General features: G+C 69.4%; 5 protein-coding genes across 8 annotated transcripts; 4 read left to right on the top strand and 1 right to left on the bottom strand.

Moving 5' to 3' along the window:
* Window positions 1-1,554: 1,554 nt before the first annotated feature.
* Window positions 1,555-7,426, top strand: TPP1 (tripeptidyl peptidase 1). 2 transcript variants are annotated; one of them, XM_058799884.1, is made up of 13 exons: window positions 1,555-1,606; window positions 2,266-2,361; window positions 2,429-2,568; window positions 2,640-2,790; window positions 2,985-3,106; window positions 3,390-3,580; window positions 3,815-4,013; window positions 5,250-5,438; window positions 5,523-5,595; window positions 5,836-5,956; window positions 6,048-6,206; window positions 6,484-6,621; window positions 7,186-7,426. In XM_058799884.1, the coding sequence occupies exons 1-13, from the start codon at window positions 1,596-1,598 to the stop codon at window positions 7,324-7,326; spliced, it is 1,731 nt and encodes a 576-aa protein (XP_058655867.1). In that variant the 5' UTR covers window positions 1,555-1,595; the 3' UTR covers window positions 7,327-7,426. The 2 variants fall into 2 exon arrangements, with proteins under 2 accessions (XP_058655867.1, XP_058655866.1); XM_058799883.1 differs by lacking the exon at window positions 1,555-1,606 and adding an exon at window positions 1,672-1,689.
* A 201-nt stretch (window positions 7,427-7,627) lies between these two features.
* TAF10 (TATA-box binding protein associated factor 10) lies at window positions 7,628-9,389 on the top strand. Its single transcript, XM_058800322.1, has 5 exons — window positions 7,628-7,808; window positions 8,079-8,230; window positions 8,420-8,484; window positions 8,593-8,707; window positions 9,181-9,389. Exons 1-5 carry the CDS (start codon window positions 7,628-7,630, stop codon window positions 9,268-9,270), a joined length of 603 nt encoding a protein of 200 aa, XP_058656305.1. The 3' UTR covers window positions 9,271-9,389.
* Window positions 9,390-9,802: 413 nt separating this feature from the next.
* On the bottom strand, window positions 9,803-15,939 carry ILK (integrin linked kinase). Of its 3 annotated transcripts, none has more exons than XM_058825402.1 (13): window positions 15,816-15,939; window positions 14,002-14,095; window positions 12,827-12,992; window positions 12,461-12,556; window positions 12,286-12,382; window positions 12,109-12,192; window positions 11,919-12,004; window positions 11,577-11,686; window positions 11,205-11,332; window positions 10,987-11,108; window positions 10,807-10,906; window positions 10,604-10,734; window positions 9,803-10,373 (listed from the first exon to the last, which is right to left on the bottom strand). In XM_058825402.1, the coding sequence occupies exons 2-13, from the start codon at window positions 14,088-14,090 to the stop codon at window positions 10,224-10,226; spliced, it is 1,359 nt and encodes a 452-aa protein (XP_058681385.1). In that variant the 5' UTR covers window positions 14,091-14,095; window positions 15,816-15,939; the 3' UTR covers window positions 9,803-10,223. The 3 variants fall into 3 exon arrangements, with proteins under 3 accessions (XP_058681385.1, XP_058681386.1, XP_058681387.1); XM_058825403.1 differs by having other exon boundaries at window positions 15,852-15,906; XM_058825404.1 differs by lacking the exon at window positions 15,816-15,939 and adding an exon at window positions 15,665-15,684.
* Window positions 15,940-16,145: 206 nt separating this feature from the next.
* RRP8 (ribosomal RNA processing 8) lies at window positions 16,146-18,827 on the top strand. Its single transcript, XM_058825684.1, has 6 exons — window positions 16,146-16,270; window positions 16,347-16,988; window positions 17,170-17,299; window positions 17,564-17,670; window positions 17,769-17,865; window positions 18,508-18,827. The coding sequence occupies exons 1-6, from the start codon at window positions 16,206-16,208 to the stop codon at window positions 18,616-18,618; spliced, it is 1,152 nt and encodes a 383-aa protein (XP_058681667.1). The 5' UTR covers window positions 16,146-16,205; the 3' UTR covers window positions 18,619-18,827.
* On the top strand, window positions 18,591-25,337 carry LOC131572481 (F-box/WD repeat-containing protein 7-like). The gene is made up of 13 exons (XM_058825683.1): window positions 18,591-18,911; window positions 20,006-20,185; window positions 20,482-20,787; window positions 21,072-21,154; window positions 21,480-21,618; window positions 21,887-22,021; window positions 22,099-22,222; window positions 22,301-22,437; window positions 23,037-23,150; window positions 23,381-23,562; window positions 23,668-23,893; window positions 24,526-24,736; window positions 24,910-25,337. The coding sequence occupies exons 1-13, from the start codon at window positions 18,789-18,791 to the stop codon at window positions 25,176-25,178; spliced, it is 2,229 nt and encodes a 742-aa protein (XP_058681666.1). The 5' UTR covers window positions 18,591-18,788; the 3' UTR covers window positions 25,179-25,337.
* Window positions 25,338-25,388: the final 51 nt, after the last annotated feature.

Genomic DNA, 25,388 nt, shown 5'->3' with positions numbered 1-25,388 from the left:
AAGGCATTACTGTATTCTGGCCAGGATTTTGTTCTGGCCAGGATGTGCAACAGAAACCGTTTCATCCACATATGTCCTGGGTTGTGCAGAGAAAATCATTCCATGACACATGAATTTTACTAAATTTTCCACATATTTCATACAGTTAAAACACACAGAAATCCATTGGTTCATTGGTCCCAAGTTTCGAAGTTCTTAGCGTTTGGTTTCCTGCTCGAGGGTGGTGTCTAGAGTTGATGTTCGTTAATGGTTATTATCGTTTGTGTATCTCCTGCGCTGCTGCGAGCAGCCGCTCCTGCACGGGACCCCCGACCCGAGCGGGACCCCCGGCCTCACACGGGGCTCTCCGCCCGCCGCACAGCCCGGGACCATCAGCCCCGCAGGGAGCCCCGACCCCCGCCCCGGGACCCCCGGCCTCACACGGGGCTCTCCTGCCGCCGCAGAGCCCGGGACCATCAGCCCCGCAGGGAGCCCTGCCCCGGTGGCCCGACACGGGCCCTCGCCGAGCCCCCGGTCCGAGCCATCCCTCCAGGAAATGTCCGCTCCGCTTCCCGCCGGGAGACGGGCGGGAACAGGGGGCGGCCGGGGCCGTGTGTGAGCCGCCTCTCGGGGCGGCCGGCCAGCAGCGAGTGCCCCCCGGAGCCGGGCCCGCCCCGCCGCCCCGAGCCCCCGCCGGTGCCGTGCCCGGTCCCGCCCCGGTGCCAGTTCTGTACCCAGTCCCCCCCCGCCGGTGCCGTGCCCGGTCCCGCCCGGTGCCGGTGCCATGCCCAGTCCCGCCCCGCCCGGTGCCGTGCCCAGTCCCGGTGCCGGTGCCGTGCCCTGTCCCGCCGGTGCCGGTGCCATGCCCAGTCCCGGTGCCGGTGCCGTGCCCAGTATCGGTGCCGGTGCCGTGCCCAGTCCCGGTGCCGGTGCCATGCCCAGTCCCGCCCCGCCCGGTGCCGGTGCCGTGCCCAGTCCCGGTGCCGGTGCCGTGCCCAGTCCCGGTGCCATGCCCAGTCCCGCCCCGCCCGGTGCCGGTGCCGTGCCCAGTCCCGGTGCCGGTTCCGTGCCCTGTCCCGCCGGTGCCGGTGCCGTGCCCTGTCCCGGTGCCGGTGCCGGTGCCGTGCCCAGTCCCGGTGCCGGTGCCATGCCCAGTCCCGCCCCGCCCGGTGCCGGTGCCGTGCCCAGTCCCGGTGCCGGTGCCGGTGCCGTGCCCTGTCCCGCCGGTGCCGGTGCCGTGCCCAGTCCCGCCGGTGCCGGTGCCGGTGCCGTGCCCAGTCCCGGTGCCGGTGCCATGCACAGTCCCGCCCCGCCCGGTGCCGGTGCCGTGCCCAGTCCCGGTGCCGGTGCCGTGCCCAGTCCCGGTGCCATGCCCAGTCCCGCCCCGCCCGGTGCCGGTGCCGTGCCCAGTCCCGGTGCCGGTGCCGGTGCCGTGCCCGGTGCCGGTGCCGTGCCCAGTCCCGGTGCCGGTGCCGGTGCCGTGCCCAGTCCCTCCCCGCCGGTGCCGGCGCGCGGCTCCGCCCGTCACGTGAGGGCGGTCACGTGGCGCTGTTTTGGTGTCCCCACGTGGCGGGAGTCACGCGCCCGCACACGCACGTGACCGGCGGCAGGGCGGCATGGCGCGGGGGTAACGGGCACGGAACGGGGGGGGGCACCGAGCGGGGCGGCACGGAGCGGGGGGACACCGCGGCAGGGCGGCATGGCGCGGGGGTAACGGGCACCGAGCGGGGCACCCCGGCACGGGAACACCGGGACACCCCTCGGTGGCATGGGCGCTACCGGGGCGAGGGCGCCTTCCGGCCCCGGCGATGGGCACCGCAGGGGTCCGGCGGGGCTCCCGGGTGACGGAGGCTCAGGGTGTCCATGGGGCTCCCGGGTGGCGGTGGGGATGGGCCCGGCGGTCAGGCGGGGTTCCCCGGTGTGAGGGCCCGGCGGTCAGGCGGGGTTCCCCGGTGTGAGGGTCGGGGGTCAGGCGGGGCTCCCCGGTGTGAGGGCCGGGGGTCAGGCGGGGTTCCCCGGTGTGAGGGCCCGGCGGTCAGGCGGGGTTCCCCGGTGTGAGGGCCCGGGGGTCAGGCGGGGTTCCCCGGTGTGAGGGCCCGGGGGTCAGGCGGGGTTCCCGGCCACAGGGTCAGACAGGCTCCCTCCCCGGTGCTGGGACCCGGGAGCTCCGGCGGCGCTCCCCAGGCCCAGGCTAAGGCGCAGCCAGAGGGGCTCCGGGCCCGGTCCGCGGTGGGTCCCGGTTCCCCCGGGCTGTGCCGCTCCCGTGCTCCCCTGAGCCCGTTGCAGGTGTTGGGGGGTCCCCGCCGTGCTGGCGCTGTGTGCGGCCGCCTGGAGCTGCGCGCCGGGGCTGGCGCTGGAGCTGGAGCGGGATCAGCCGTTCCGGTAGGTGCGGGGCCGGGCCGGGCCGGGTGCCGGTGCCGGTGCCGCCCCGCTGACCGTGTCCCCGCAGCGTGCCCCCCGGCTGGGCCCACGCCGGCCGCGTGGATCCCGGGCAGCCGGTGCAGCTGACCTTCGCCCTGCGGCAGCGCGGCACCGCCCGCCTCGCCCGCCTGGTCCAGGCCGTGTCCGACCCCCGGTCCCCGCGATACGGTAACGGCCCCGTCCCTGAGGCCCTGGACCCCGGGGCCCGTGAGGGGATCTGACCCCTGTGTGTCCCCCAGGGCAGTACCTGTCCCTGGAGCAGCTCAGGGACTTGGTCCAGCCTTCCGCAGCCACGCTGATGACAGTTCTGAAGTGGTTGCAGGGCCATGGTGTAGAGGATTGCTGGAGTGTCACCACCCTTGACTTTCTGGAGTGTTACCTGCCTGCAAGGTGAGCTCCAAGGGCTGGAACCTGCTCTGCTGGCCCTGTGGTGCCTGTCCCTGTGTCTCACTACTGTCCCATCCTGTGCTGGCTGTTCCTGTGTCCCAGTGCAGCCCCAGTCCCTGGTGGCTGTCCCTCTCTCCCAGCCCTGTCCCATCCTGTGGTGGCTGTCCCTGTGTCCCAGCTCTGTCCCTATGTTGCAGCACGGCCGAGCGCCTGCTCCCCGGGGCCGAGTTCCACCGCTACGTGCAGGGCCAGCAGAGCCTGGTGCGGTCCCCGCTGCCCTACACGGTCCCTGCAGAGCTCGCCGAGCACCTGGACTTCGGTAGGTCCCCCCTGGGGGAGGTGAGGCTGCGGAGCCTCCTGCAGAGCCCTGCTCCGTGGGATCCAGTGAAAGGTGCAGGGCGTGCCAGGCTGGGGCTGGCTCAGCTGTGGAAGGCTGCAGAGGCTCTTCCCTGGGCCAGGGCTGTAGGGCTGGGCAATGCAAGCCCTGCTGCTGGCCTGCCCATGCAGTAATGGGGCAGTGATGGAGAGCCCAGGGCTGTGTCCTGCCTTCCCGGGGCTCTGTGCCCTGACAGCCTCTCCTGTCCTGCTGTGCTCTGCTGCAGTGGGTGGGCTGCACCGGTTCCCCACGGAGCGCAAGGCGGTCAGCAGGGCCAGGAAGGAGCCACAGCTGGCACCACAGCTGGCACGAGCGTCATTCCACCTGGGCGTGACACCGGCCGTCCTGCGCCAGAGATACAACATGACAGGAGGGGACGTGGGGCTCCTGCCCAACAACAGCCAGGCCTGTGCACAGGTAACCCCTGCCCGCTCTGTGTGCCATGGCTGTCCCAGGGATTGGTGCTGGTCCTCCGGGGGTTGTGGCACAGCTGGGTGTCCCAGGGGTGGCTGCTGGTCCAGGGGTCGTGGCACAGCTGGGCGTCCCTTGGTGGCTGCTGTACAGAGCCATGCTGGGCGATTTCCTGTGCCAGGATCACGGTGTTACCTTGTTTTTTCGAGAGGAGGCAGCCTGTCCCTCTGTGTCCCGCAGTTCCTCGAGCAGTACTTCCACCAGGCTGACCTGGCCGAGTTCATGCAGCTCTTTGGCAGCGGCTTTGCCCACCGCACGCAGGTGGACCGGGTGGTGGGGCGCCAGGGCCGCGGCAAAGCCGGGCTGGAGGCCAGCCTGGACGTGGAGTACATCATGAGCACGGGGGCCAACGTCTCCACCTGGGTCTTCAGCAATCCAGGTACTGGGGAACAGCCCGAGGGGCAGGGGGGGCACCCAGAGGGAGGAGGGGAGTGCCCGGAGCACAGGAGGGAACACTTGGAGGTGTAAGGGAGGGGGCTGGAACGGGAGAGGGGAGTGCTCAGAGGGTGAGGGCAGAGCTGCAGGGCTGTGCAGCAGCTGGCTGCAGGACAGCCCCAGGTGCTGTGAGAGTGCACCCTGTGTGCTCCCCAAGCTGCAGGGCTGTGCAGCAGCTGGCTGCAGGACAGCCCCAGGTGCTTTCCCAGCTGCTCTGAGTGCTCCCTGCGTGCTCCCCAAGTCAGAGCTGGCCCCACACTCCCAGCTCCTGGGGATGTCACTCCTGCTGTGTGCAGTGACTGTGAACTGTGTGAACCTTCAACGCCCAGGGTATCTTGGAGCAGGGATTTCATTGCTGGCACCACACGGAGCAGCTGCCCTGCTCAGATCCCATGAAGGAGGGCACAACCCTCCTCCCCTAGGGGTTTCCAGCTCTGCTGCAGCTCAGCTCCCACCCACGAGTCTCCCAGGGCAGCAGATGAGGGAGAGTGAGGGAATTGGGGAAAACAAATTGCCAAACAGCTTGCACAAACACAAACACGGTACGGTGCTAGGGGCAGTGTCCCAGATTGGGAGCTGGCTGGGCAGGTGAGTGCCACAGGACAGTGGCCCTGTCCCTGATGGTGACAGTGGCAGCAGGGTGCTGCCCTTCCCTCCACCCTGACACAGTTGCAGGTGTGGGAAGGTGCAGGTGCACTGGTGTGGGTGACTGAGAGTCAGCGGGGGTGGCTGGGGCTCTGCCCCCCTCCCAGGGGCGAGGCTGGAGGGCAGGGAGGCACCGGGCGGGTGGAATGTGTGGAGGTGGCACATGCACCACTCTGCTGGGACCTTTGCCACAGGAGGAGCCGAGGCCCTGCTGGGTCCACAGGTGCCCCCGTGGCTGCAGCCCTGGGCAGAGTCTTGGAGAGGGGTGTGAGTGCAGCCCCCTGTCCTGGGCTAACGATGGGCCTCTTGCCAAGCCCATGGGCTGAGCTGGAGCTCAGTGCCAATGTCAGGAGCCCCAGGATGAGCTCACGGAGCTCCAGGGTGTGCTGCGGCTCTGGGGCCCACAGGAAGGAGCACTTGGGGCTGCCCTGCCCTGTAGGAAGGTGCTGGTGCTGCTGAGGCAGGGCTCCTCTCTGTCCCCCATCCCTGATGTCAGGGGAGCCATCCTCGTGTCCCTTGCCCCATGTCCTTGCAGGGCGCCACGAGAGCCAGGAGCCCTTCTTGGCCTGGCTGGTGCTGCTCAGCAACATGTCCTCGGTGCCCTGGGTGCACTCGGTGAGCTACGGGGACGACGAGGACAGCCTGTCCTACGCCTACATGGAGCGCGTCAACACCGAGCTCATGAAGGCAGCGGCGCGCGGCCTCACCATCCTCTTCGCCTCAGGTGGGGCCGGGCGGGGCTGGGGAGGGGCTGGGGAGCGGCTGCCCGGTGCCAGGGGGTCCCCTGTCACCTGTTCTGTGCCGGCAGGTGACGACGGTGCTGGCTGCCGGCGGGAGCACAGCGGGAACCACACGTTCCGGCCCAGCTTCCCGGCCTCCAGGTGGGTGCCAGGGGTCAGTGCAGCCCCCGGGGCACGGCCAGCCCCAGCCCCACGGGGTCTGAGCCCTCCAAGATCGCCTGGGGTCCTCACCAACTTCTTACAGACCCCAGAGGTGCAGCCTGTGCAGCTCCAGGGGCTGCTTGGGTTTGTGGGCCGAGGTTTTGGTACCAGAGGGGGCTCTTGGTGGCTGCCGAGGCCCAGGCAGCCGTGTGCCCACCTGCAGTGTCCCCGTCTCCCCAGCCCCTACGTCACCACGGTGGGTGGCACGTCCTTCAAGAACCCCTTCCTGGTGACAGAGGAGGTGACGGATTACATCAGCGGGGGCGGCTTCAGCAACGTCTTCCCCATGCCTGAGTACCAGGTAGGGACCCCTGTGCTGCCAGCCCGGGGCTGCAGGGGTAGGGCTGGGGGGACGGGGCAGTGGAGATGCCCACAGGCCGTGCCATCCCCAGGCCGCTGCTGTCGGGCGTTTCCTGCGCTCAGCCTCCAAGCTGCCCCCCAGCTCCTACTACAACAGCAGCGGCCGTGCCTACCCCGACCTGGCCGCGCTCTCCGACAACTACTGGGTGGTGACAAACCGCATCCCGCTGCCCTGGGTCTCTGGCACCTCGGTAAGGAGCTCATGCCCGCTGCCCTGGGTCTGGGGCACCTCGGTAAGAAGCTCATGCCCGCTGCCCTGGGTCTGGGGCACCTCGGTAAGAAGCTCATGCCCGCTGCCCTGGGTCTGGGGCACCTCGGTAAGGAGCTCATGCCCGCTGCCCTGGGTCTGGGGCACCTCGGTAAGAAGCTCATGCCCGCTGCCCTGGGTCTGGGGCACCTCGGTAAGGAGCCCGTCCCCGCTGCCCTCGGCGTGGCAGGCCTGGGCTGAGGGGGGTTGTGCCCACGCAGGCGTCCACGCCGGTGGTGGCAGGCATGGTGGCACTGATCAACGACCGGCGCCTGCAGCGGGGGCTGCCGCCCCTCGGCTTCCTCAACCCGGCGCTCTACCAGCTGCAGAAACAAGGGCTCGGTGATGCCTTCTACGATGTGAGTGGGGCAGTGAGGGGCTCTGCTGGGGGCTGACTTGGGTGTCCTGACGTGTGGGGCTGAGGCCTGGGGAAGGCCATGTTTGCTCCAGGGGCTGTCGTGGGGCTCCTGCTCCCAGAGCTGTGCCTGGGGCAGGACAGAGTCCCCATGGCCTTCCCATGGGAGGGGTGTCCTGGTGTTCCCCTTATCCTTCCCATGGGAGGGGTGTCCATGGGCTCCTGTGAGCTTTGTGGGTCAGGTCCCCTCGTGTGGCCGGGGCAGCAGCGTCCAGGGGCTGCAGAGGTGCCAGGGTGCAGCTGAGCGTGCTGTTCCACATTGCCCGTGTCCCGAGGGGACCCTGTGCCATGGGGGGCGTTGTGCGGGTCCCCGTGTCAGATGTCTGGGGCCCCTGTCCCTGGGATTCCCGTCTCAGGGATGGCAGGGACGACTGTCCCTGGTTCCCGAGTACTGCAGGCAGGGTCCCTGTGCCCATGGTACAGCTGTCCCAGGGCTGTGTGGGGCTCCTGTGCTCCGGAGGTCTCTGTCCCGAGACTCGGAGCCCCTGCACTGAGGCTGTCCCCGCAGGTGATCCAGGGCTGCCACCTGTCCTGCCTGGACGGCACCGTGCAGGGCCAGGGCTTCTGCGCCACCCCCGCCTGGGACCCGGTCACCGGCTGGGGCACCCCCAACTTCCCGCGCCTACTGCGGGCGCTGGGGCCGCGCTGAGCAGGGCGCCGTGGCCGGACAGCGGCACCGGACAGCGGAACCGAACCCCACCGGACGGCGAAGGCCGCGGAACCGGGGACGGGGCGGGGCAATAAACACGCCAAGCCCCGCCCACCGTCTCTGTTTGTGTCCGCGGTGCCGCCAGGGGGCGTGTGGGGGCGTGAGCGTCGGGGGGCGGGACCAATGGGGGCGGGGCGGGGCCCGGCAGAGCCAATGGGCTGGCGGGAGGGGCGGAGGGGCCGCGGGGCCAATCGAGCGGGTGCGCGCGCGCAGGCGCGGAGCGGAGGCTGGTGCCGGGACCATGAGCGGCAGCGCCGATCCCGATCCCGCGCCCGCCGCCCCGGCGGCCCCGCCAGGCCCCGCCGAGGGCAGCAAGCCCAGCCCGGCCGCCGTGGGCAGCGCCGGGTCCGGGGCGGCGCCGGCTGCGGGGGGCGGCGCGGCGCGGGCCTCCGAGGGCTGTGCGGCCGGCGCGAGGGGGCCCGGTGAGTCGCGGTGGGGCCGGCGGGGGATGGGCCCCGGGTGCGGGAGCCCCGCGGGCCGCCCCGAGCCGCTCTGGCCGGGGAGCGGCGTCCGGTGGCGCGGGTGTCCGGGTGGCGCTGAGCGTGCTGTGCCGGTGGTGCTCCCGGCGCTGACAGTGCTGTCCCGCAGTGCCGGTGCCGGTACCAGCGGGGCTCCCGGTGCTGACAGTGCTGTCCCGCAGTGCCGGTGCCGGTACCAGCGGGGCTCCCGGCGCTGACCGTGCTGTCCCGCAGTGCCGGTGTCCGCGGCCGTGGCCGCCCCCCCGGACGGGGCCATGTCCAACGGCGTGTACGTGCCGCCCGCGGCCAACGGCGACGTGAAGCCCGTGGTGTCTACCACGCCGCTCGTGGACTTCCTCATGCAGCTGGAGGACTACACGCCCACGGTACCGACACAGGGCGGCTCCTGGGGGACGGGACGGGGCGGGTCCCGCGGTGCCGGGACACGGGGCCGGTGCCGGGACGTGGGGCAGTCCCGCGGTGCCGGGACACGGGGCGGCTCCCGTGCCGCGGGATACAGGATGTGGAAGCGCTCCCGCGGCGCCCTGGAGCTGTTCCAACTCTTCCCTCCGCAGATCCCGGACGCCGTCACGGGATATTACCTGAACCGGGCGGGGTTTGAGGCCTCGGACCCCCGCATGTGAGTGGCCGCGGGGCGGGGGGGTCCGGGAGCCCCGCGGGGGTTCACCCTCCGGCAGAGGGGCCCGCGGGTCCCTGCCGCCCCACCGACACCGGCCCTGTCCCGCAGAATCCGCCTGATCTCACTGGCCGCACAGAAGTTCATCTCGGACATCGCCAACGACGCGCTGCAGCACTGCAAGATGAAGGGCACGGCCTCGGGCAGCTCCCGCAGCAAGAGCAAGGTGAGGGCACCGAGGCAGGCGGGGAGCCCTCCTGGCACGGGGCTGAGCCTGCAGCCCCCCAGGGCAGGAACACGGGCTGCAGGAATCCCAGACCCTGCCGGGCTCACGGTGCGTCCCTGCAGGCGGGCAGGGGCTGGCGGGGACACGAGGGGGGCACACGGAGCTTGTGGGCACACGTTGGTGCCCCCCACCCCAGCAGTGGCTGCAGCTCTGGGTTTGGGGAGGAGCTGGAGTGAGGGGTCCCGGGACCCTCCCAGTGCCATGTCTGGGGTGCAGGGGCTCTGCAAGGCCAGTGGGATTGGGTGCTGGGTGTCTGGGGACGCCTGAGGGCACAGGATAACAGGACACGGGGAGCTGGGAATGCCTCAGTGCTGCCCAGCAGCTCCTCTGGGAGGGGGACACGCCTGTCCATGTGCCCTGGGGGTCCCACAGCCCCAGCTGTCCCTGCTGTGACCCCTGCCCCGTGTCCCCAGGACAAGAAGTACACACTGACCATGGAGGACCTGACGCCGGCGCTGGCCGAGTACGGCATCAACGTGAAGAAGCCACACTACTTCACGTAGAGCTTGGGGAGCTTGGGCAGGGTGCAGGGGTCGTGTCGGTGCCATTAAACACCTCGCAGGGTTTGGAGGGAAGGCAGCCTTGCTCCTGTGCCTGCGCCCACCAGCGCTGGCCCTGCTCCTCTACATGCTCACCCCCCTCTGCCCGTCTCAGGGGGCTCCGTGCTCCCGACAGTGCTGGAGCAGAGTGGGCTGAGGGGACAGGAACTGGCCAGCACTCCTCCTCCTTCCCTGAACTGCCCCTTGCCTCCCAAGGGAATGCCCTGGGGGCTGCACTGCAAATGGAGCCAGGGACAGGACCTGAGCCCACCCTTCCTGCAGCAGGCAGCTCCCGAGGGCCCTGTGCCCATCTACCCTTCCTGTGCTGGGCACCACAGGTTGCTGTGGGTGGTGATTGGTGCAAGGCAGCGCCACATCAATCCAACCCCACCCTGAGTCCTGGACACCCCCTGTGAGTCCCAGCCCCCCAGTCACTCCAGCCCCTCACCTCCAGCTCTCCCCATTCCCCGCCCTGTACCCCAGCAGCTTGTTCCATACCAAAGGTTTATTGGGTTGCCAGAGGCCATTCTGGGGCCAGAGGGAAGTGGCCAGTGAAGCGCGAAGCGGGGGCAGTGCTGGGCACCACAGGTGGCCTCTCCTGGGCTGCCCCTTGCCCCCCAGCCTTGGGGGGCTGAGTCCTGAGTCAGGCTTTGCCCAGCGAGGGGGACAGGGGGCCCCACAGCCCTGTGCCCCCGCAGCAGGGCCAGGCCACGCGCCGTGCCCCGGGCTGGGGGGGCTGCCCCGGGCTGGGGGGCCGGGGCCTGCAGAGCTCCAGCGCAGGCAGTGCCATCTGTACCGTGTGTCCGTGGCTGGCTCAGGGTGAGGGGTGTCCTCTGCTCCCCCTGAATCTGGGGCTAAAGGCACTTGGGGGTGGCGGGGGGCGCAAGGCAGCACTGGAGGGAGCAGGCGCCTCCTCCCTACTTCTCCTGCATCTTCTCCAGGATGGGCACGATCATGTCGAACTTGGGGCGCTTGGCCGGGTCCTCGTTCATGCAGATCTTCATCAGTTTGCAGATGTGGGGGGAGATGCCGGGGGGGATGGTGGGACGCAGCCCCTCCAGCGCTACCTGCAGGCCAGAGGAGGAGCCAGAGTCAGGGCTGGGACCCTGCCCCCACAGGCAGGGACACCTTCCACCTGCCCAGGTGCTTGCACACCCCCTCCAACCTGGCCTAAACACTCACGGGGATGGAGCAGCCCAAGTTCTCTGTGCCAGGGCCTCACCAGCCTCAATGGCCAAAATTGCTCCCCTAACTGACCCAAATGAGTTCCTCTGCTGCTATCCTCGCACGCCCTCACCTTCATGCCGATCTCCATGTTGGACAGGTCAGCGAAGGGCACCTCACGTGTCACCAGCTCCCACAGCAGCACAGCAAAGCTCCACATGTCAGCCGAGCGCCGGTTGATCTCCTCTGGCTTCTTCTGCAGGGCTGGGGATGGCTGGGGGCTGAGTGGGGCTGGGGGCTCGGGGGGCTCTGGGGGGCTGGGAACGGGGCACTCACCTTCGGGAGCCACCCAGGCCGGGGCGTACATCCGCCCCGGGCACTGGAAGGAGAACTTGACGTCGGCCATGCTAATGCGTGCCGTCATGTCCTCGTCGATCTGGGGACAGCAGCAGGGGGTCAGCAGGAGCCCCCCCGCCCCGAGAGCCCCCGGCTGGGCGAGGGGCTGCGCTCGCTCACCATGACGCTGCGGCTGTTGAGGTGGTGCCGCGGGATGAGGGGCTCCAGCGTGTGCAGGAAGGCCATGCCCCGCGCGATGTCGAAGGCGAACTTCACCGCCTGCATCTGGTCCACCACAAAATCTGGGAACGGGGGGGGACGGGGTCAACCCACCCCAAGTCCAGCCAGGGCTGTGGCTGGAGAGGCTGCCCCCAAACACGCGACCCCCCAGAACTCACTGGTTCCCTCGTGCAGGACGTTGTACAGGGAGCCGTAGGGCATCCAGTGGCTGATGACAATGGGGTGGGGAGCTGGAGGGGCCTGGCAGGCACCCAGCACCGGCAGCACGTTGGGGTGGGAAAAGATCCTGCAAGAGAAGTGACAGCCCTAAGAACAGGAAGGGGCTCCCTGCATCCCCTCATTGCCCTCTGCCATCCCCCAGAGCCTCCCAGCCCTTGGCCACCACCCTGGAGCGTTCCTGGCCCCACAGAGCTGGGTATGCCTGCCCCATACTCTGGCAGCTGCTGCTGGCCCCGAGAAGGTGCCCTGGCCAGGGGCTGGTGGGGATCCCAGCACATTCCGGGGTGGCTCCAGGCACGAGCAGCGCTCACCGCAGTTTTGGGTACTCCTCGTTGAAGTCCCGGCTCTTCCGCGTCGTCCAGTCCCGGATCCTCAGCATCTTGATTACGATGTCATTGCCCTGCCAGCGCCCCTTCCACAGCTGGGGGAGGAGCAGACACAGGCACTGAAAGGGGTGCAGAGGCCCCAGCATGCCCAGGCCCCTGTGTGGAGCCCACGGGACCAAGGGTGCACAATGAGAAAGGAGCCCCTTGAGCTGGGGGGGAGCTCCCTCCCTGCAGCTGGCCATGGCACTGCAGAACGGCTGTGCCCAGCAGGGCCAGGACACGGCGTCTGCACGGGCACAGCGCCCGCCGGGGCTGAGAGGGACCCACCTCTCCCGACTGGTTCTCGTTCAGTTTGTGGCTCAGGCTCAGCTGTTTGAAGTCAATCCCAGCGAGTTTGTTCAGGGTCCCGTTCCCTGCGGTGGAAGGGGGATGATGCCTCTGGCTGCTGGATCCAGGAGGCAGTGCCAACAGGACACAGGGGACCCATGGCACCCCCAAAGGGACCCCCAGTCCTTACTGGGCCGGGTGCGGGTTGTGCCCTTCCAGAACGTGTCCTTGTAGGGGATCTTGGTGAGGCTCTGGCCCAGCTTCTCAGCACGCTCTGCAGAGGCAGAGGGAGGAGGAGGGTGGCACCCCGAGCCTGCTGTGGCTGGCTGGAGGCTGTGTCAGCTGTGGGGTCCTGAGACCCTCGTACCTTTCAGGATCTCACGCAGTGGTGTCTTGGCCTTGTCTGTGGGGGTCTCGCCATATTTGTTAGCAATGCTGACCAGGGCCCCGCTGCCCACCAGGTCCTGTGGGAGCAGGCAGCAAGGACTGTGGTTTGTGATGGCCCCTCAGTGCCCCTTCCTCCTGCCCGGGCTCCCACTCACCTCAGCCACCTGCTCGTGTCCCCAGAAGCAGGCATAGTGCAGCGGCGTGTTCCCGTGCTCATTCACTGCATTGATGTCTGCCTTGAACTGCATCAGCTGGGGACACGGGACAGCCCCTGTGAGCCCAGGACTGTCCCTGTGAGCCCAGGACAGCCCTGTCCCTGTGCCTTGCCCTGGGGGATGCAGGGGCAGCACACTGGGCACTGTAGGGAGGGGGCTGAACTGATGCGGGGCTCAGAGGGATTTGCAGGATTTGTGAGGAGTGGGGAGCTCAGGGGTGCTCCTGGCAGTGACCAGGGGAGCGAGGCCCACGAGGCTGGTGTGAGGGGCTGGGTCGGGGCAGGTGCTGGCGCGGGGGCCAGGTACCTTCTGCACGATGTCGCGGTGGCCGTGGCTGGCGGCCAGGTGCAGCGGCGTGTCGTCGCCGCGGTTCATGACGTTGATGCGGGCCCCGCGCATGATGAGCATGTCCACCACGTTGGAGCGGCCCTCGCGGCACGCCCAGTGCAGGGGGCTGAACCCATGGTCGTCCCTGCAGGGCGGCGGGGGCTCTGCTCAGCTGAGGCCCCCTGTAGCCCCGGGCATCCCTGGCATCATTCTCACAACACCGGCGGCAGGGCCAAGGGACCGAGCTGAACATCCATCCCACTCCCACCCCCACCAGGGCCCCACCAGCCCAGGCCAAATCCTGTCTCCTCCAAGGCTGAATCACAGCTGGATCCTGTCCCCATCCCCCCACTCCATGACCAAGTAAGGGAGGAGGTGGCAGCCAGGCCTTAAATGGAGATCAGGAACTGGCAGAGGGGCTGCTGCAGCCCCGGCTCCCCTCCAGCCCAGCTCCCCCCCGGTCCCAGCCCCGCTCCAGCCCCCTGGCACAGCAGATCCCATTTGTCCCCACCATGGCCCTGCAGGCAGGGGCTGCCCAGCACAGAACAGTTCCTTGGGCACTTCTGTGGGTCTGGGAGAGCTCCACGTGCCTGGGACCCCCAGGAGGGGCAGGGAGGCCTGACCAAGGGAGGCCATTTGTCTGGAGTGTGTCTGGAATGCCAGGGCCGTGGCCTGGCTGGGGTCAGGGTGCAGGGTCACCCTGCACCAGCTCACACACTGCAGGCAGATGCTCCGAGCCCCAAGCCCGGCCCAAACGTGCTCCTGAATGGCTGTGAGCACACACTGGACCCCACAGTGCTGTGAGACCCCTCAAACGCGCTGTGGGGAGCAGAGCCCTGGGCACGCAGAGTGGCCCCCACAACTCCCGGCCCAGCTGTGTGCCCACACGTGTGCCACAGTGCTCCCCAGAAAGGGGACGGGGACATGAGGACAAGGTCAGGGGACACAGCCGCCACCACAGGGACGGGGGAGGCAGCCCCAGCCCAGCTGATCCTGGCCGGGCCCTGAGGAAGCGGCCAGAGGATGTTTGGCCTCGTGCCTCAGCGATGCGGTAACTTCCTGCAGCGGGGAGGAGCTGCGTCCTGCCATCTGCCCCTGCCTTTCCACGGGGACAGCGGAAACCAGCGCCCCGCAGAGCCCCCAGCCCCACTCACCCCTGGTTGAGGTCGTTCTCGGTGTTGTCCAGCCACAGCCGCACGGCCACCGCGTTGCCCTCCCGGCACTGCGTGAAGATGTCGTCCATGGCAGCTGCGGGGGGACGTGGGTGAGGACACGGGGACAGACCCCGATGGCCCTCAGCAGGAAGGGCCCTGGAACAGCAGGTACAGGAGCCTCCCGCCTGTCCCTGTCCCTGTCCCTGCAGCTCTCCAGGAAGCCGCAGCAGGCTGAGGTCAGGGCTGGAGCCGGACCCGCAGCCCAAGGGGAACATCCCGGGTGCCTCCAGCGGGGCCGTGGCCGCCCACAGGAAGCCAGGCTGGCACCCCCGGGCTTATCAGCAGGCACAGCTGGCCCCGGTGCCCACAGCTCTGGGGCAGTGAGGCTGGGGAGCTCAGCACCCTCAAGATGGGACCCCGCAGATCTGGTGGGGGAACGGGACTGGGGTAACTCAACGTCCCTGGCATGGGATCCTGCAGCCCCATGACCCTCCTGACCCACTTGGCTGGGCCTGGCACAGGCCATGCTCAGAAAAAGAGACCCCAAAGCCTCGTGCATGGAGGAGCCCATGGACATGGAACATCCATGGACACCCCAGCTCAGAGCCAGGCACTGAGCTCCCTCCTGCTGCCCGTGTCCCCGAGCCCCCGGCTGCGAGCGTGGCACCCGCTGTCCAGTGATCTGTGATCTGAGCAGGGACGCACAGTGTCTCACAGCGTGGGGACAGTCAGATTGAATATGGCATCCCGACATGCACCCACTGGGGCTCAAACCTGCTGCTGGAGGATCCCCTGGACCTGCTGCCCACCCAGACACACAGGACCCCCACCAGCTGCCAGCACCGCCAGCTGTCCCCCAGGGCCCTGCCTGCACCCCTTGCCCCAGGCAGCTCCGAGAGGGGGACGCAGAACCCCGGATTTTTGCCAGGGTCTCGTACACCCCAGCATGGCCCCAGCACAGCCACAGCAGAACTGGCCCTGTCCCGGCACCAGAACACCCACACTCCCGGATGAGATTTATCCCCCGCCCATTTGGGGGCACCCCATGAAAAGGGGTCCCCAGGACATGCCACACTAGTCCCGGCCCTGTGGGACCTCACCCCGCAGCGATGACACCCCGTGCTGGCCCCACCCTGTCCCCAGCTCGGCCGGGACTGTGCCCACTGTCACCCACCGGCCCCTGCCCAGTCCCGCAGCCCTGCCCGGATGGGCAGTGCCTGCCTCGGCCTGCCCAGCGCCCGGGGCAGGGCACGGCATGGGGACACACAGTGCCCGGTGTCACCCCGAACCAGCTGCTGGGGCCCCGCTCTGCCCTGCGGCCACATCGGTCCCTCCTGTGTACCCCAACTCTCCCGTGCACCCCCAACCCTCCCGTGTACCCCAACCCTCCCGTGTACCCCCACCTCTCCCCTGCACCCCTACTCTCCCCTGTACCCCAATGCCTCCCCTTCAGCCCCCAACTCTCCCGTGTACCCCCACCTCTCCCCTGTACCCCCAACTCTCCCCTGTACCCCAATCCTTCCCGGCACCCCCAACTCTCCCGTGTACCCCCAACCCTCCGGTGTACCCCCAACCCTCCCCTGTGCCCCCAGTCCTGTACCCCGATCCCTTCCCTGTACCCTCAACTCTCCCGTGCACCCCAACGCTTCCCTGCGCCACTCACCCCTCCCCGGTACCCGGATCCCTTCCCTGCGCCCCCCACCGCTCCCCAGCAGCTCCCGCCCCGGCCCGGCCCTGGCTCCGGCTCCGTCCGGGCTCCGTCCGGCCCTGCCCCCGCTTGGGTGGCCCGCAGCCGCCCTCGCGGCCTCCCGAACCTGTCCCGCCGGGCGCGGGTGCCGTCCCGCCGTTACCGGGTGCGTGTCCCGGCGGCTCCGCAGGGCGGCGGCTGCGGCGGGCGCGGGGAAGGCGGGGGCTCCGCCCGAGAGCGCGCCCTCTGCCGGCCGGAACCCGCCCCGGCGGCTGCTCCGCCACACGGCACGGTCCGGGGCGGGGCGGGACGGGGAGCGCGGGCGGGCGGGCGGGCTGCGGTACGGGTGCGGGGCGTGCCGAGTGACCGGGGGCGCGGCTCCCGGCCGGGCGGGGCGGGCCGCCCGTGGCACCGCCCGTGCAGCCCCCGGCCCCGCCCGGTCCTCCGGGCCGCGAGGAGGGGCTGTGTCCGCCGCGGGAGCACGTGCGTCCCGGTACCGAGCGAGGGTCCTCGCTCCATGTTCGCGGAGCAGGGCTGGGACGATGCAGCGGAGCCGCTGCCCCGGAGCGCCCGGGCCGGCCGGTAAGGGGGCGGAGCTGGGGCGGCGGGCCGGGCCGGTCCCGGGCGCGGGGACGTTACCGGGCCCCGCTGTGCGCAGGACCCCCGGGAAGAGGCGGCTGCCCGGGGCCGCTCGGGACGGCGAGGCGGCGCGGAAGCGGCCCCGGAAGCGGAAGAAGGCCGGCGAGCCGCGGGCCGCGGCGGGGGAGCTCCCGGCCGGTCCCGACGAGCCCCGGCAGGTTGGGCAGCGGCCGGACACAGGTACCGGGACGGCCCCGGGGCCCGGCGGCAGGGGGGAGCCGCCTCCGCGCCCTGGGCCCCTCTCGATGCCCGCAGACGGCGCGGCTGAGCCGGCGGAGGAGCGCGGGGAGCCGGCGGGACTGAGCCGCCGGCAGCGGCGGAACCGGCAGAAGCGGCTGCGGCAGCAGGAGCCGTCGGCGGCACCGGACGGGGAGCGGGGCTCCGGGCCGGGCCCCCCGGAGCCGCCGGGTCCCGCCGAGGCTCCGCCGGAGCCGCGCTCGGGCCGCGCGGCCGCGCTCCGTGCGCGGATGGAGGAGCGGCTGCTCGGCGCCCGGTTCCGCTACCTGAACCAGCAGCTCTACACCGGCAGCAGCCGGGACGCGGCGCGGCTCTTCCGCGACGACCCCGCCGCTTTCCGCCTCTACCACCGCGGCTTCGAGCGGCAGGTGCGGCGCTGGCCCGAGCGCCCGGTGCAGCGCATCGTGCGCTACCTGCGCCGCCGGTGAGCGGGGCCTGGCGGCAACGTGGACCGGGGACCGGGAGCGGGGCCGGGGGCTGAACGGAGAGCCGGGGGGGCGGTGGGGCCCGGGAGCGATCCGGGGGACCGGGAGTGATCGGGGGACCGGGAGCGGTGGGGCCAAGGCGCCGTCCCGGCCACTCTGAGCCCGCCGTCCCCGTCCCAGCCCCGCATCGCTGGTGGTGGCGGATTTCGGCTGCGGGGACTGCACGCTGGCTGCCAGCGTCAAGAACCAGGTGCACTGCTTCGACCTGGTGCCACTGAGCCCGCGGGTCACCGTCTGTGACATGGCCAAGGTACGGGGCAGCCCCGCGGCGGGGAGGGCGGGCACGGGGACCGCGATCCCGAGGGTCCCGTGGGGCGGGGGAAGCACCGGTGTGCCTGCTCGAAAGCTGGGCCTGTGCCTGGGGCACGGCTGAATCCGCGAGCCTGGGCAGTCCGGGCCGTGTCCCTGCCCCATCAACACCGCCATCCTCCTCCTCCTGCTCCCGGGGGTGTGCAGGGCGGCTTCCAGGCCCAGTCATCCTCCTCCTCCTCCGGGGCTGTCCCGGCGTGGGCAGGTGCCGCTGGCGGCTGAGGCGGTGGACGTGGCCGTGTTCTGCCTGGCGCTGATGGGCACCAACCTGCAGGAGATCCTGGCAGAGGCCAACCGTGTGCTCAAGCTCGGGTAGGCAGAGCTGCTGGGGCAGTGGGGGATTGGGGCAGGGCTGCTGAGCAGCGTCCTGGCGATGCCTGGACACCTGCTCAGAGCTCCGGTGACCGCAGGGGGACCCTGCTGGTGGCCGAGGTGGCCAGCCGCTTCGAGGACACCCGTGCCTTCCTGAGGGCCATGACACAGCTGGGCTTCAAGACCGTCTCCAAGGTGTGTGCCTAGGGCTGGGCACTGGGAGCAGCAGGAACCAGGGGGCCCAGGGAAGGGGTCCCTGGAGGGGGGGGGGGGGGCGTACTGAGGCCGGCCTGGTGTGGAGGATACCAGGGGTTGTGAAAGGAGATGGAGGTGGGAGGGATTGGTGCATGGGGGACTGCAGGTGGGAGAACGGGGGGATGTGTACGCACAGGGGTGGAGTCCTGGGGGAAGGCTTGGAGGTCCTGGGAACTGTGGGGACACACTGTGGCAGTTTGGGATGCAGATTGGCTGGGGTCCCAGGGCTGGGGAGGGGATGAGGGGGGCCTGGAGCACACTGGGACTGCAGTGCAGGGCCTGGAGGTGGGCGTGTAGCCCAGGAGGGGCTTGGGGGTCCCGGGGCCTGGAGGAATTGTGGTGTGGGGTTGGTGATGGGTGTGTTGGGCGTCTAGAGGAGTATGCCAGGGGCTGGGGCACTCAGGCCGGACAAGGGCTTTGGAGCCAGGCTCTGGGCACCGTGGGGGTCTGGAAGGAGGCAGGGGCGACCCGGGGTTCTGTGAGGCGTCGTTGAGTGGTGCCGGAGGGCTGGGGATTCCGGGGCTGTGGTGATGATGGGGGCTCCGGGCTGCCGGTAACAGCCGGGTGTCCCCGCGCCCCCAGGACCTCTCCAGTTCCTATTTCTACGTGTTGGAGTTCACCAAGACGGGCCCGGCCCGGCCCGGCCCCGCTCCCGGGCTGCGCCTGCGGCCGTGTCTGTACAAGCGCCGGTGACCGGAGCGCCGCCAGGGGGCGGGGCCACGGCGGCTGGCCCCGCCCACGCGCGCAATCGCCAATAAAGCGGCTGCTTCCTCACAGCTACGCCTGCGCGTGTGGGGGGCGGGGCCGCGCCTGCGCGGTGCGGTCAGGCCTGCGCGGCGGCAGCGCCCGGGACCGGTACCGGGATGTCGGGGCCGGGTCCCGCCGGGGCCAAGCTCGACATCAACCGCGCCGGCGTGGCCGAGCTGGAGGGTGCCCTCAGCGGCATCGGCCGCCGCCGTGCCCGCGGTATCGTCCGCAAGAGAGAGGTGCGCGGGGGGAGCGGCGGGGACGGCGCCCCGCGCTGAGCTACTCGGGCCGGGACGCCGAGGCGGGGGTGGCCGTGGCGGTGTCGGTCCCGGGGCGGGGGCCGCAGGAGGAGTGCGGGGGCGACAGGGCTGTTTCCGTGCTGGTAGCCGGGCCGGGTGGGGGGCCGGGATCGCCGAGTCCCGCCCCGAGCCCGCGGGTTTGGGCGAGCGCAGCCGCCCCCGGTGCTGCCGGGTCCCGACGGCGCCCCGAGCCGAGCGGGGAACCGGGGGAACGGGACCGGCTCCGCGCCCCGACGGCTTCCGAGCGCCGTCAGCCGCGATGGCGGGGCGCGACCCTGCGGGCAGCGGTGCCCCGGCCGGGGCAGAGGGAGCGGCACCGCGGGCCCGGCCCGGCGGGCGCGGCGGCGGCAGGGCAGCCGTGCCCCGGTGCCACTGGGATGGGCAGCGCCGCGGCCGGGCGAGGCAGAGCTGGCACCGCTTGGCGTGTCTGGGGCTCGGAGAGGAGGTGGAGGGGTGGATGTCCGAGCGCTGTGGGCACGTACGCTCGGAAACACCGGGAGGCGGGAGGGCAGGAACCGTGACACAACGGGAGGGTGCTCTCGGCAGGGCCTGTCCGGGCGGTGCTGTTACTCGCAGCCCTTTGTGGGGAGCAGCAGCAGCACCGTCGCACGAGCCGTGCCTGGTCAGAGGGGCCAGGCGGGCCCTTCCCGGGTGGCACTGGTTGTCTGTCGAGCCCTGCCCCAGGACGGCCCGGCCCGCCGGTTCCGCCCCTGGCGGGCGCTCCGAGAGCTGTGCCGGGTGACGGAGGCTGCTGATCGCCGGTCGGGGCCGGGCAGTGCCCGGGGTCCCGCGGCACCGTGGGTGCCTCACGTGTGTGCATCTTCACGTGTGCAGCTGTTCCCCTGGCCTGGAGCTGCAGCCTCGCTGTCCGTGCTGCTCATCTGGGGGCACAGTGCTCCTGCCCCAGCCGGCAGCTTTGGGCTGCTGCCCCCCTTCCGCAGCACTGTGACTCTTCCCCGCGGGGCCGCTGGGGCAGGGGGCTCTGGGAGCAGGAGGGATTCTGTTCTGGGTAGGGCTGACTTCCCTCTGCGCAGGAGCTGAAGGGCTTCACTTGCTTGGATGACCTGCTGCACGTCAAGGGCATCACCACACGCATCCTAGAGCTCAACAGCCAGCGCATGACGTGCCGGCGCTGCCCCGGCCCCGAGGGGCCCCCGCGGGCCAGCGCCGCTCCCCTGGGGGACAGCGAGGAGCGCAGGGCAGCTGCGGCACAGGTGGGTGCAGAGGGGTTCCTGCTGCCAGGTGTGGGGATGAGGGAGGAGGTCTGGCTCCGGGGGGGCTCAGGGGAAGAAGCTCGTGGCGAGCAGACAGAGAGAGCTGCACCTGTAGGATTGTGGAGGAGCTCATGGGTGTGGTTGCCCTGCAGCCCCCACAGTGCTGTTGGGTGGAGCCCCTGTGCTGCAGGGCTGTGGCTCCCTCTGGCAGCTATCCTGCAGCACTCTCAGCCCTTGTCCTGCTCCTGGTCTCCAGCAGGAGAGTCAGCCCTGCTCCCTGCCTTTTCCCTGCTCAGGTGGTGGCTGAGGAGGAGGAGGAGGAGGCGCCAGGGCCTTGGGAGCAGGAGCACCCCTGGAAGGGTACCCCCAGGTCTGGAGCAGACCCTGATGGGTCTGGGGGGCGGGGACCACAGGAGCCCCCCAGGTCCACCCGGGAGGAGGAGGAGGAAGAAGAGGAGGAGGAGGAGGAGGAAGGGAGCTGCTGCAGCGAGGAGGGGGAAGACAGCAGCAACGTCTACCTGTACTACACGCTGGGAGAGCGCTGGATCGACTACCTGCAGCGCACGGGGGACGGGGGGCTGCTGCGGCACCTGCGCCCCAAGGTGCGGGGGCTCCGTGGGGCCTGGCTGCTGGGGCTGGGGAGGGAGACGCTGCCCCTGTCGCCATGCAGACCCTGCCCTGCACAGGGGTCCTTAGTTGCTGTAGAGACCCTGGAGGGAGAAAGCAGGAGCAGGTGGGGGTCTGCCCCATAGCTCTGGGCAAGGGGCCTGCAGGGGTCGGTTCTGGTGGGTGGCCTGTAGGGGTCTGCAAGGATCAGCTGTGGGCAGGGGGTCTGTGGGGGTCTGCCTGGGTTTCTCCAGCCACTCCAACCTGCTGTGTTCCACAGATGAAGCGGAAGTCAGAGAATGGGCCAGATGGCCGGACCCTGTCCCCCGGGAAGAAGCTGTGCAAGGGCTCTGACTATGGCAGGTGAGGGGTAGGGGGGCTCTTGAGTGCAGCTGCTGAAGGGGGTCCTGTGTGCTGGGGCAGCACATGGCTCCTGCTGCCTTCCCCAGGAGGATGGTGGAGCCACTTGGGTTGAGCAGGGATTGGCCCAGGGAGATGCAACCCTGAGCAGTTGCCTGTCTGCTGAACAGGCTGGGCTGAATGTCTGGGCAAGGGGTCAGCAGGGTGGGAGCAAGGAGAAGGGGTCAGTGGGGTGGAGCTCCCACTGGCAGGAGCCAGTTCAAGAGCCTCTGGAGCACTGTGGCCCAGAGCGGTGCTCTGGCCTCAGCTGTGCCTGTGTTTCTCCCAGGACGCTGGGTCCCTGCACACCCAGCCCCACGACCACCTTTGGGGACCTGCGCAATGCTAAGGTGGGGCACGCCCGGCGCCGGCACATCCCCCCGGTGGCCCCTCCCCCTGAGCTACAGGACTGGCTCCGCACCTTCCAGGTATGGTCACCTGCTGGCTCCAGCAGCCTGGGTACGATGGGCAGGGGTTGGGCCTACAGTGGATTTTGGGTGGTTTTGTTGGTGTGAGGAAGCATAGAGAAGGTTTCAGCCCTGGCCAGGCGTGGTGTCACCTGTCACACAGCACCTGTGACCCACCAAAGTCCCAGCTGCCTCAGGCTCCTGGCCTGGGACAGGAGGCCTGGCTGCCAGGGCTGTGGCTGGGCTAGCTGGGGACACAGAGCCGGGGTCACTGGGGGTCCCCCTGCAGCGCTGGAGCGGCCCTGAGAAGCTGCTGGCCCTGGATGAGCTCATCGACCGCTGCGAGCCAGCGCAGATCAAGTACATGATGCAGGTCATCGAGCCCCAGTTCCAGCGGGACTTCATCTCCCTGCTGCCCAAGGAGGTGAGCGAAGCCTGGGGACCAGGGCCTGGCCTGACATGCCCCCTGGTGCCCCCTCTGTGACCCTTATCCCCCCACAGCTGGCCCTGTACGTCCTGTCTTTCCTGGAGCCGCGGGACCTGCTCCGTGCCGCCCAGACGTGCCGCTACTGGAGGGTGCTGGCCGAGGACAACCTGCTCTGGAGGGAGAAGTGCCGTGAGGAGGGTGAGGGTCCTCCCGGCTGGGGGCTGGGGGCCACCCCGGGCTTGACCCAGGTGAGGCAGCGCCGTGTTGTCCCTGCAGGGATCGAGGAGCCCCTGCACCTGCGGAAGCGGCGCCTGCTCAGCCCCGGCTTCATGTACAGCCCCTGGAAATTCGCCTTCCTGCGCCAGCACCGCATCGACATGAACTGGCGCAGCGGGGAGCTGCGGCCCCCCAAGGTGGGTCTGGCTGTCCCTGGGGACAGCTCCGGAGAGCTGCGTGTCCCAGCTGGGTCCGGGTGTCCCTGGGGACAGGCTGTGGGGAGCTGTGGTCCCCAAGGTGAGCCATGGAGAATTGAGGGGCTGGTGGGTTCCCTTTGGGGACAGAGCATAGGTCACTGGTATGGGGAAGCTGGTACAGGATCTTCCATGGGGATCAGATCTGGCTTGCTCAGAGCAGTGAGGGCAGCAGAAATGAGGTCCCCTGGGCCTGGAGAAGTGGGTCCCTTCCTTTGCCCCTCTCCAAGGCCCCATGCAGGGCTGCAGCCAGCCCCAGCACCCAGGGAAGGTGCGGTGTCACAGGGTTTAACTGTGTTCTGTGCAGGCTCCCAGGATGCTAGTAGGTCCCTCCCGCCTCTGGGCAGAGTCCCTGCCACCCCTTCTCTTGCTGCTGGGTTCTTGAGCCCCCACTCCTTGTTCTCCTGTAACCCCTGTCCCTGAGCAGCTGCCAGACACACCACACACCCCAGCTCTGCTGCCTTGCCACTGCTCACTGTGCTGGGGGGTCCTGCTGGCTGGAGGGGCCACGCTGCCCCCCACACACTCGTGTACTCCCACAGGTGCTGAAGGGCCACGATGACCATGTGATCACCTGCCTGCAGTTCTGTGGGAATCGCATAGTGAGCGGCTCTGATGACAACACGCTCAAAGTATGGTCAGCTGTCACAGGGGAGGTGAGTGTCACTGTCACCAGGGCAGTGAGTGTGGCATTGTCACAGTGCCACGGGGCTTTGGGGCAGGGACCCTCTCCCTGTGCTGGGCACAGGTGGGATTACACCCTGGCTCCTGGGGTCAGTTTGGGCCCTTTGTGACAAGGACACGGGGTTGTGCTGCTCCTCTGTGCTGTTTCAGGGGCGGGGAGCTGTGAGAGGCTCACCTGTCCCTCGTGTCCTGTTCCCCACAGTGCGTGCAGACGCTGGTGGGCCACACTGGGGGGGTTTGGTCCTCCCAGATGAGGGACAGCATTGTCATCAGTGGCTCCACGGACCGCACGCTGAAGGTGTGGAACGCGGACAGCGGCGAGTGCGTGCACACCCTGTACGGGCACACCTCCACCGTGCGCTGCATGCACCTGCACGGCAACAGGTGCGGCAGGGGCTGTGGGTGCGCTGCGAGGGGCACAGCCACGGGGCTGGGGTGCTCACCCACGCTGCCCCGGCAGCTGGGCCCCACGCGTGCCCTCGCCTGCAGGGTGGTGAGCGGCTCCCGGGACGCCACGCTGCGGCTCTGGGACATCGAGACGGGGCAGTGCCTGCACGTGCTGATGGGCCACGTGGCGGCCGTGCGCTGCGTCCAGTACGACGGCAACAAGGTGGTCAGCGGTGCCTACGACTACACGGTCAAGGTGTGGGACCCCGAGAGCGAGAGCTGCACCCACACGCTGCAGGGGCACACCAACCGTGTCTACTCGCTGCAGGTACAGCCCCGTGTGCATCCCCTCCTGCTGCTCCCCCTCCAGCTGCCCTGCCCTCCCTGCTCCCTCAGGTACATCCCTCCAGCCGTACAGGTACATCCTGCCCTCCCTGCTTCCTCAGGTACAACCCTGCAGATACATCCTGCCCTCCCTGCTCCCTCAGGTACAACCTGCCTTCCTGCTGGCTTGCCCTATCACTCCCCTGCCTTCCAGTCATGGGCACAAGCTGTGCCAGAGGTCCCACGTGTGCTGTAGAGACCAACAGGCTGTGCCTGTGTCATGCAAGGCCCCGTGAGATTTGCAGGGATATGTGTGCCCTGAAGGGGATGTATCTGCACTGCAAGGACACATGGACCGTGTTTGTGTCCTGTGGGGACAGTCTCTGCCCCCCTGACCCCACTCCCCACACACACAGGCTGTGGACACAAACACTCCTCCGTGCCCCTTCCCTGGAGCATTTCTACAGTCCAAAAAGCCGAGAGGTGTATGAGCCTGTCTCATCTGCTGAACTAGGGTCTCTGCTGATACTGGGGGGGTGCTCTATCCCAAACCAGGGGATCCAGAGCTGTGGGCTGCACCCCAAAGCAGGGACACTCCTGTCCTTGGTCCTGAGCTGGACCCCTTCCTTCTGGCAGTTTGATGGGACGCACATCGTGAGCGGGTCCCTGGACACTTCAATCCGCGTGTGGGATGTGGAGAGTGGGAACTGCCTGCACACGCTCATGGGGCACCAGTCCCTCACCAGCGGCATGGAGCTGCGCGACAACATCCTCGTGTCCGGCAACGCCGACTCCACCGTCAAGATCTGGGACATCAAGACGGGGCAGTGCCTGCAGACGCTGCAGGGTGAGAGGGCACTCCTCACCCTCGGGGGGCCGCGGGGCTGGGCTGGGCTGGCTCTAAGCTGCCAGCTGCGTCTGGGCAGAGTGCTGTGTGTCCCTGGGGAGCCAGGGCTGGCTGGCTCTGAGGTGCCATGTCACCCAGCAGCAGCTGTGGCGCTCACGGGTGCCTCCCCCTAGGTCCCAGCAAGCACCAGAGTGCCGTCACCTGCCTGCAGTTCAGCTCCAAGTTCGTGGTGACCAGCTCGGACGACGGCACGGTGAAGCTGTGGGACCTGAAGACGGGGGAGTTCGTGCGGAACCTGGTGGCGCTGGAGAGCGGCGGCTCCGGGGGCGTGGTGTGGCGCATCCGCGCCTCCAACACCAAGCTGGTGTGCGCCGTGGGCAGCCGCAACGGCACCGAGGAGACCAAGCTGCTGGTGCTGGACTTTGACGTGGACCTCAAGTGACCCCGGCCAGCCCGGGGATCCCGCGGGAGGGGTGGCCCCGGCGCAGGCGCTGGCCCCCGCGGGCAGGACAGAGGGAGCCCGGCCCGGGCCTTATTTATATGTGCGGGAGTGCCCGGCCGGGCTGCAGGAGCATGTTTTGTACACGAATATATCACTTTATTTCTGTACTGGGGCTACTGCTTACCTGCCCCAAGCCCTGTCCTGGGCCTG

Source organism: Ammospiza caudacuta, chromosome 2 (genome assembly GCF_027887145.1).
Source record: "Ammospiza caudacuta isolate bAmmCau1 chromosome 2, bAmmCau1.pri, whole genome shotgun sequence".
Classification (NCBI taxonomy): domain Eukaryota; kingdom Metazoa; phylum Chordata; class Aves; order Passeriformes; family Passerellidae; genus Ammospiza; species Ammospiza caudacuta.
This window is presented reverse-complemented; position numbering and strand designations above follow the sequence as displayed.